General features: G+C 28.0%; 1 protein-coding gene across 1 annotated transcript; it reads right to left on the reverse strand.

Moving 5' to 3' along the window:
• Nucleotides 1–5,989: 5,989 nt before the first annotated feature.
• On the reverse strand, nucleotides 5,990–7,563 carry LOC103483877 (GATA transcription factor 16-like). The gene is made up of 3 exons (XM_008440700.3): nucleotides 6,907–7,563; nucleotides 6,684–6,830; nucleotides 5,990–6,562 (listed from the first exon to the last, which is right to left on the reverse strand). Exons 1-3 carry the CDS (start codon nucleotides 6,925–6,927, stop codon nucleotides 6,287–6,289), a joined length of 444 nt encoding a protein of 147 aa, XP_008438922.1. The 5' UTR covers nucleotides 6,928–7,563; the 3' UTR covers nucleotides 5,990–6,286.
• Nucleotides 7,564–10,485: the final 2,922 nt, after the last annotated feature.

Below are 10,485 nucleotides of genomic sequence, written 5' to 3' on the forward strand. Positions count from 1 at the left end.
ATCTCAACTAACCTTCTTCTATATTCTAAATATTGTAACTTTTTATTCCATTAAATCCAACTTAATTCTTCAACTCCTAAATTTCCTCAAATCAAATCATTTTTTCTTACTAATAATGAAATTAAATACAATCGAAAATAAATATATGCACAATTTTAAAGTTAATAATAAAATGGATTGATTTGGATCAGAGTTGTTTGAGTGAATCCTTGAATTAACCCAACTTAATTAAGATTTTTGTTTATTTGAATCCAATTCAAACCAAACCAAACAGATTGGGTTGGATTGAATTGATCTAACTTTCTCGAATCATTGTATTTTATTTTTAACACTCTTGATAATGTTTATTTCCTTTTCACATGTGGTTAATTAATTTTTTGAATGGTCAAATTCATTTTAGTTTATACTATTATTAACGGTTAAATGCTTAAAATTTTTGTTTAGGAGCGTTTAGTGTATTTATATTTTAAATTTTTCAATAATGTTAGTAGGTGATATCATGAAAAAATTTAATAAAAATCTCTAGTTTTGGATATTGTTTACCACGTAAATTTGTGAGATACAAAGAAAAATAGAAAGAATTTAATATATAGAAAGTCAAATCCATCTATTTTTAAGTGAATCCAATTTGTTCTCGGACAAATGCACATCATAGTCCAAATATTGTATAAACTTTGAGAAGCAACCAGTTTCTTGCAACATTGCAGTAAGGTCGCGACATTCTTGCTTTTAAGATAGTGGGTTTTTGTCTACGCACAACAATAATCTTTATATGAAATAACACAAAACTATATAATTTTACTGAAATTAATTTTGTACTATATTAAGATGTTCACTGTCGTTTGCTTATAACCAATGTAGAATAAATGACTGAACTTAAAACGACGTTTTGTAAATGAGTCTTGACTACTATTGCGTTTTCCACAATTTCTTGAGATATTACTTATGTGTAGGTTTATATTACTATTTATAAGACCTTTGTACTTCCATATATCGTTTACTTTATGAATTCGAAATCGGTGCATGTTATATATAGTATCTATACTTTTTTACACTATTTAGTTATTTACATTCAACTAAGGTGTAACTAATTATCTAGTATGGTCCAAGTTTTATATGCATCGTCTTATTAAACATTATCGATAATTACCATTTTTGTAAAGAAAAAAGTTGTAGCACTTAGCCTTTGTGGTGTATAGCCACATTTTGGTGCCTCATCTTAAGAGAAAACTGGCACTGGGTGTCACACATCACAATCTTATTTCCACTTTTTTTCATTTTCGTTTTCTTTTAACAATCTATCACATGTCACCTTCTCCATTAATTTTCTATTCTTTCTCAATCTCTGGATTTTTATTTTGCTATGTTCTACGTACATTGATTGTCATCTACGATATATATTTGTAGTATTTTGTTTGCAATCTTTCTTTTACTCTTATCTTTTCTCATTTGAACTATGAATCGAATGATTCAAGATATGCATCAAAATGGTCTTTCCAAGTTTAACAAGACAAACCCTTGCTTATTTATACAACCAAAGAATTGAGTGACGACTTATAGCAAAATGTAGATATATATTATTAACTTTTATCTTGCCTTATTTAATTAAGACATATGATTTTAAGATTAAGAGGTGAGAAGTTTAAATAATCCATCTAAATGTTGTGTTAAACTAAAAATAAATATACATAATAATAAAGAAGAAGAAGAAGAAATGATAATGATCAGAATGAAATATCAGTAGACATTCATCGACTAAATTTCATCACTCTTTCCTTTCATGTTTCTAATCCTTCTTTGTTCTTTTTTTTAAACTCAATCGTCTCTCAAAATAAAATCCTTCAAGATTACGTAAACTAACAGAAACAACGACCCGTCAATGAAGTTCTGATGAAGATCCTTTTGACATGCTTCAGTGCAAAAAAAAAAAAAAAAAAACTGTGATATTTGGACTCAATATTTAAATTGTTGGGCAGGATTTTTATTGAATATAAACAACAATATTCATTTTTCCTTCTTGCTTTCATCTCAACCATACATTTTGGGTCACAACCAAAGGTCCAAAACCATGCATAGCAGTAAAGAAGACTGATGAGAAATACTTCATTTGCTTCATTATTGGACATATTGATTTCAACCCAAAACTTTGTGCTTGGATGGTCACATGCACCTAAATATATAATGTTTTAAAACCATTTAAACCAACGGAAATCAGAGGAATGGGATTGAACCTACTCCAACCTCTAAAAAAAACTTGTAGAGATCTTTGATGCTTTTTCGGCACACTTTCCTTTGATTTAGATATATACATAGCTAGAGCAAACATCCAAGAGTACTCACATAGGTGTAGCAGTAAGACAAATACATTGTTAATATCTAAATTAGTAGATGGAAGTATTTTGTTTTTTCCTAGAGATTGTTTATAAGACACAACCTTTGACTCTTTCTATTGAGGTTATGTACTATACTGATGATATCGGTATAGGTTTGGTCCTTGAGGGTTCTTAAGCTGGTGGCAAACTCGACTCCATTGGTTAACCAAAATTCAAGAACTTGATCTTTCCTTTTGAGTCATATGTGCAGCTATATGCACACTTCTAGACTTCCTTTAAATAAACTCTTCTCAATCTCTTCCCTTCTTCCCTTTTATTTCCTCAACTACTTGAGTTCCTGAATTCTTTAGGTCTGTTTTTTATTAATTAAGCTTGTATCGTTCAAATTTTTCACATTTTTCTTAAAGTATAAGAGTTGAATTTTTAGTCTAATTCCAAATTTCAAAATTATTTCTTAATTTTAACTTGATTTTCAAAACATTTGTAAAAAGTAGGTAAGAAAGAAGAATAAAAAGAAAAAAAGAATCTGAGAAAAGCTATATAAACTTTTTATGAATGAACATATAACTTAATTTGTTAAAACATCTTTCTTCAAAGAAAAGTTATATATCATTATATTAGTTAACCATCATCTTAACATTTTATAAATGAACATAACTTAATTTGTTAAAATATTATTTATATTTTTCTAAAGATTTAAAGTTAGAATTTTTACCAAAATAAAACATGCAAAAGTGAGATTAGCTTTCATAGCAATTGACACACTTCATCTCTAATTGAGGTGAAATTCAATTCTCTATATTGAAAGAAGCTCGTGTCAATTATCATTAAAGCTAAACTAGCTTGCTTTCACGAGACAATATTAACCTTTATCACTTGAATTACAAAAGCTCATTTATATCAATTGTTAAAGTGAGTTTTCTTAAAATCTGTTATTTTTCTAATCATTCGTTGATCTCAAATTTATCTTCATCTATTTTCAAATTTAAATCCAATTAAGTTTTAGAAATTTATTTTTCTTAAAACTTTTATTGAATAATTTATATATAATAAGTCAAAATTTAAGTCTAAATAAATAAATTAATTAACATTAGTTATCAATATAAAAACAATTAAAAGATTAAATCTTACTTTGATTTATACAACTAGATTACGCAAATTTAATTAATTTATTACTAAATAATGTAACTAGTTTATTCTAATTTAAAATTAAAAATATCAAACATCCATTATTTTACTTTCTTTCGCCATTAATTTTTGTAAAAGTACAATAGTTAACAATTATCGATTTAAAAATTAATTACGAAAAATTCCAAACTAAGACTTACAATTTCACAAAAAAGTTTATAGATATATAATACCTTCATTATATAAGAAAAATTATGAACCCAAAAACTATAAATTAATAAGGAACGTCTTTTATTTATGGGCTCATAAAATTTTTCTAGTTAACACTCTCGATACCTTAAAAAGAATCGGATTGAAATTAGGATTATAACATTGATTTGACAAGAAGAAATAGGTCATACTAATCAAAATGAATATAGTAGGTTCAAATTCTTATACCTCTGTTCAAAGTCCTAAAATTTATGGAAACTAATTACTATGAATCAAAGTATAGAATATCTAGCAGACATGGGGCAAAGATGCATTCTTTTTATTTCTTTAAGAAAATTTGCCAAAGTCTCTAGATGATTGAATAAGTAGTAATTGTTGATGGCATGTATATATATATATATATATATATATATATATATATATATATATATATATATATATATATATATATATATATTGATTCTCAAATATTCTATAAGTTATATAGTGCTTATGTGGCTATTTCTTTCTTTCTTATTCTCTCCTCCCTCTCTCATAAGGGAAACTTTCTAGTTCGCCACAACACACTTCAATGTCTCAAGCTAATCGGTACAACTCATGTCAATGTATCAACTTAATCAATTAGTTCATGAAGAAGCTCAATAAACGCTACAGACAAGAGCATGTTGATTCAAATTGAAGCAGTTCTAAAAGTCAAGATCTAGAGAGTCTATGCACGTAGACAGTTGACATACACTCCTTTTTCAAAGTCGGAGGTTTAGACGCGAAAATGAACTTTAACTTTATAATAACTAACATGCACTCCTTTTAAAGTCAAAAGTTCGTTATAATAATAAAAAAGAACGTCAATCCAATTATACTTATTATGTGATTCATTATAATCGAATGTAATATTGATACAACATATGAACCATTAATATGTAACCATCCTTACCGAGGATTTAATTTTACATAAATGGTAATCCTATAAGATCCCTCCAACAAAACTAACAAAAATAAAACATAACTTTTTAATTCATAAAATCAAAAACAAAATGGTTATCGAATTAAATTAAATTCAAAATGTAAACTTTCTTTCTTAAACTCAAGTTTCATGATTATTGATTCTCATCAAAGTTTTGATTCAATTTGGTTAGATAAGAATTATAAATTTTGCATTAAGAAATTAATAATTTTGTCAATTTTAATATATATGTATGAAATAGAAATGGATGAAAGGGACAGTTATCCTAATGATAACTCTTTTAGAGCAAAATGATTGGATGCAAAAAATCCATCCCCTTCTTCTCCACCCCATCTATCACTCCCACCAAAGTTTTGGATAACAATTTTTTTTTTTAATTTCTTCATAAATCATATTTTTCAAAAAAAAAAATTCAAATTTTTTTCTTTCAAGTAAGACCCATTAATCATTAGTTTGTTCTTTGTTGTTTTGACTTAACATTTTATTATTGTCTATAATTATTTTTTTCCCCTCATCTTTGTGTTCATCTTACAAAATAGAACTTTTAAAATTTTGGATTATTTTTTCAATTTTTTGAAATTCTGATTAAAAGACTAAAATTTAACTCCATGTCAAGTTTCTTTTAATTAAAAAAATGACAGATTAATTAAAACTTCATATACCAAATCAAAAGTTAAAGTAGGAAATTAAGTTTCAAGACCGAAGTAGGATTTAAATGCTAATTAATAATACAGTAAATGTGTTTTAAGTAATTTCAAATTTCCAAAATTAATAATAAAATCACAAGTTTCATCATAATTAAATTTAGTTATTGGGAAAAATTCTCAGGTTGTGGATTCTTTAAAATCTAGTTGTGTGATAAAGAATCCTAGTATGAAAAAAATTGAGCTTTGACTTCATAAGATACTCTTCTCTTCACCAAATAATTGTATGAAAGGAGAAATATGTCCATTCAAAGTATGGACAAACATTGCCTCTCAATTGTAATTTAATAATTTGTCAATTCATTATAAACTTCTATGTAAGGCTCAAATTTTTTGTGACATTTGACCAACCAACCAACCAAAAGAAAAATAAATTCTATTGTAAATCACTTACGCAAAACATATGTTCCAATCACCAAATATAACTAAAATGATAGAACATTAGTACCTCTTTTAATAAATTATTAAAAGTTCAAGTTCCTTTCCACTTCATTATTACAACTGTTTAATGCCACCATATTTTACACAAAAATCAATTAATGAACACCAAAACAAGCACAAATTTCTTAGTAATCACAACACATGTCTCTAATTAATAAGTTTGATTGAATTTGGAGATCATCAAGAGACAAGAATCGGCAATGACAATGTTCAACAAAATTCATTATCCAACTCTCATTAATAAAACTACATTACTCATTACTCATTGCTCTTCAACATCCAAAAAAAAACCAATGGTTAGTTAATACAACAAAAAAGGGGAATAGATCCTGGGGGGGAAGAGGAATAATAATAATGAACTAAGAGAATTTCACTCAATATTTGGGGAAAGATTTAACAAAATGGATGAAGAAGATACACTTCTGGGTCAGATTTTGCTGCTTTAGAACAACTTTTTTTTTTTTTTGGTCTTATTGTTCTTTCTGATCATAACGACAATGGCTATTTCAAGCATAAACAGAGCCACAAGATAAAGCCATCAAAAGCACAGCAGCTTGTTCTTCTTCTCCTAACTTCTTCCTTTGTCTTTCAACAGTAGATCTCTGCATCAAAACTTCTCTACCCAAAGCCAAAAGCCTTTGTTTCAAACTATCTCTCAACTTACTATTACTACTAATATTACTGCTCTTTTTGTTCTTCTTATCTTCAACGACTCCTTTGCTCAACCCTAAAATCGCTCTTCTCTTCTTCCTACTTCTGATCCCACACGCATTGCAAAGAGACTGAAAAATCAGAAAGAAAAACAAGCAGAAATCAGAGATTTGAATCTACAAAAAAAAAAAAAAAAAACAAACAAACGCTTCCTATGTGTATTAAACTTCAGATCAATCAATGAAAAATCACCTTAGGACCAGCCGGACCGCCTCTCCATAAAGGGGTTTTCGAAGTACCACAGTCAGCACAAGTCTTCTTGTTCTGCTCATTCACTTGACTCTCCTCCGACGAAACCCCACTAGAGTTCTTCCCGGACATGTCCTCCGATTCCGATCCCTGCACCATTAACAAACACTGATCAGAGACCATCAAAATCAGAAGTAATCGGCAAAAAACAGAGGTTAGTACTCACTCTATCACTCGGATCCATCATGATACACCCACTACTAAAGAGATCTAAGAGAAACCCAGATTCCAAAAACCCAAAACTCGAAGTGGGTGGAGAGTGAAAGGATCAGAGAGCAGAGAACCAAAGAGTAAGTAAGTGGGAAACCCTGGATCAGAAACAGAGGAAGACAGTGGGGAAAGGAGATCAAAGAAGAAAAGGGGATCTGAGACGGAAGGAAGGAAGGAAGAAATGGATGAAACGTAGATGAGGAAATCAATGGTGGAAAGAAAAGGGATAAGAAAGAGATAAGATTAAAGAGAAAGAGGGAATGAAGTGAAGAGAAAGAAGGGGTTGGGTATTAAGAAAACCGAGGGAAAAGGAAAGATTGAAAGGAAAATGAAGAGAGGGAGAGGGAGAAAGAAAGGAAGAATGATGAAAATGGGAATCTCAATCAAACCGACACAAATGCAGTGGCCGCAAGCGGATCTGAAAATCCCAATCTTAAATATATACAAGCAGAGAGGAGAGAAGAGAAGAGAAGGGGGTGGGGGGGGAGGGAAACCCTAGCTACATCTTTCTCTGCTGTTTTTTAGTAGGAATGGACCAAAATACCCCTGCCCGAAAAAAACCCTTCTCCCCGCCAAAAAGTTCCCCCAAATCAACAAAAAGGGCGCCATCTCCACTCCCACTCCCCCCTCCCGCTTCCCTCCTTTTTTTCTCCCATTTTTACCCTTTCTTTTTTTCTTTCTTTCTTTCTTTCTTCCTTTCTTTCAAATAAAATAATTAAATCCAAATTTATGTCATCAAAAAATTCTTTCCATTTTAATAATTAACAAACAACTACATTACATCTAACCTTCAATTTTATAATCTAATAACAACTTAAACTTATTATAGACTTTTTTGTTCCCATACTTTTATTCAATTTTCATCCCCATATATTAATGTATTTTAATGTATCCATACTTTTTTATATCATAAAAAATTTCACAAAAAAATCATTATTATATAACATAAACAACATATAAGTTAACTTGTTGAATAATCGTATAACATTTGTTTCATAGTTCAATTTTTTATTTTTTATAATTTTTTAAAATATTTATCAAAATCAACATTTTATTTAATACTTTCGTCGAAGTTTTCATAAAATTAGATCATAGATATTTCAATCAAGTTCAACATTTTAAACCTTAGTTGTTAGTATGTTCATGAATTTTTTAAAACAAATCAGGTTTATTACACACAATATAAAAAAAAATTAAAAGATGTATTTAGTCAAAATAGGACACAAACATGATTATAAATCTATTGTTTTATTCTTTTTCTTTTTTTTTAAGTTTATGGATCAAATAAATATCAACTTAAACGTTTCATAATCAAACTTGTAATTTAAACTATTTAAATTATGCTATTTTTTGTTAGACGATGTCAAAACAATTGAACGAGTACTTGATGCTTAAATAAATATTATAATTCCTTCTCTAAAGCTTGGTTGACCTACCTAATTAACCATCCATTTATGTAAAGCTAAATCTAATAACTAAGCATAAAATTAATATTGAACCATGAAAAGAAAAAAAGTGTCACTAAAATAAATAAATAAATAAATTTGGTATTTAAATGAATTAATGAAAGATTACAGAAAAAGAAAAAAGAAAAAAAAGGAAGCAATCATATGGTGTTGACGACCTACAATCAAAATGGACACTTTACATCTACACCGTTTGATTTTAAAATAGTCAACGTGGGCCTACCGTCTGATTTTGGCATTTGAATTTGGCGGCAACTTTGAAATTCACCTTTAAAAATTAAAAATAGTATTTATTGTTTTTGGACCATAGGATTTGGGAAAAGATGTGATTGAAAAAACACCAACTCAATCATTTTGTTTTTGTGTGATAACTAATAAGTGGTGATCTTGTGACCAAGTTGCTTAATTAACAACACAAATTCAAACATCAAACCAACAAAACTAGATTATGTTATCTCTTTTTATCTCTAATTAATCAACTACGATCCAATAATTCTTGTAGTAAAGTACAAAAAGTCGATAAAGTTATCTCTTTAAAACATGTCATCATATGGCATAAAAGATTGAGCGTCAAAACCTTTAAAGAATAATGGTAGAAATTCATCTGCAATGACATAGACATATTTAGAATTTTATGATTTTTTTTAATAAAAATAAATGTTGCGTTAGCTTTTAAGTAGTTAATAGAAAAGCTAAAGTACCGTTAAAAAAAACTTAGTTAAACTGTAGAGCAGTGAAATTGAGAGATTTGAATGTAACTTGAACTAAATCTCATTAACTAAAAGTTTAAATTTTTTTTATTTTTATGTTTTAACTATTGACCTTTCTCAAATCATCTAATTAAACGAAGATTAAAAGAAAATGGAGAGAATGGGAGTATGTATTTATCACTAGAACTAGATCCCTACAAAGTACAAATTCTTGATCATTAGGTATCTTCAAAATGTGAAGGATACTTTCATGGTGACGAGAGTAATGATGTAGAAGAAGGAAACTAGCACAAGAAAGCTATCTTTGTCTTCGTCCTAACTTATTAATTCTTCTTATTCTTCATTCGTTAAATTATATTTGAATTTTGAGGTAAAATATATTGCTAATTTGTTTTGAAAAATATTTTAATAATTGAACTTTAGGAAATTGTTTGGGAAAAAAAAACACCCTTTTGAGAGTTTGAACAAAGAAAAAAGTGAAAGTAATGATATGGTGAATAGTGTTATGGAATAAAAAAATGAATGAAGAGTAACTGTTAAAATATTTTCGTACATGAAAAAATGAGTTGTTCATCATGTGCCATTTAAACCTTCCCCAATTAAAGCCAATTTATGTTAAAAAAAAAAAAAGGAATGAAAGAAATTAAAAAAAAATATATCTTGAGATTCAAAATTTAATTTTAAAATGAAGAAGTTTGTTCTTAAAATAACCCACTATCGATATTTAAATAATCTTACAATTCAAACAATTTGGACTTTTTAACCCAAAATATAAAGGTTGGATTGGGTTAAACGTTCTCTATTTTTGTCGAATTGGATTAAATTGCGAGTTAGCCAAAAGGAATTTGAGTCGACCAAATCCAACTCGAATTACATATATATTAATAATAACAACAAAAAGAAATAGATAATGATAAACTTGTATATTTTAAATTAAAGAAAAAAAAACTATAACTAAATAACCCACCCAAAAATTTAAAGGTTAGATTGAAGACTTTATTTGGATATCTTAGGTTGTCAATTCAACCAATTTGAACTTTTGGATTAGTCCAGAAACAACCCTCGATAGTCGACCAAACTCATATCACTGACTGACTTCAAAAGTTTAAGCAGAAGAGTGAGAGAAAATTTAATATTATTATTTAGTACCCATTTCATAATTAAATATTTTGCTTTTTATTTTTTGAAATTATTAGCTCATCTAAATCTACCTTGTAGATTTTTTTTTTTTTTTTTTTATTTATTGAAAACCAAATAAAATAGATTCTGAAATTTTGTTTTTATTTTTAAAATGTTATGATTATTTTTTAAAAATGAAAATCATAGGATGTATTTTGTTAAACAAACAAAACTAATAAT

Source organism: Cucumis melo, chromosome 6 (genome assembly GCF_025177605.1).
Source record: "Cucumis melo cultivar AY chromosome 6, USDA_Cmelo_AY_1.0, whole genome shotgun sequence".
NCBI classification, from domain to species: domain Eukaryota; kingdom Viridiplantae; phylum Streptophyta; class Magnoliopsida; order Cucurbitales; family Cucurbitaceae; genus Cucumis; species Cucumis melo.

Bases quoted from the DNA above. Each gene is read 5' to 3' on its own strand.
- LOC103483877 (XM_008440700.3), bottom strand. From the start codon at position 6,927: ATGATGGATCCGAGTGATAGA. The intron at 6,831-6,906 runs GTGAGTACTAAC...TTAATGGTGCAG, and splicing joins TGATGGATCCGAGTGATAGA to GGATCGGAATCGGAGGACAT. The intron at 6,563-6,683 runs GTGATTTTTCAT...CTGATTTTTCAG, and splicing joins GCGGTCCGGCTGGTCCTAAG to TCTCTTTGCAATGCGTGTGG.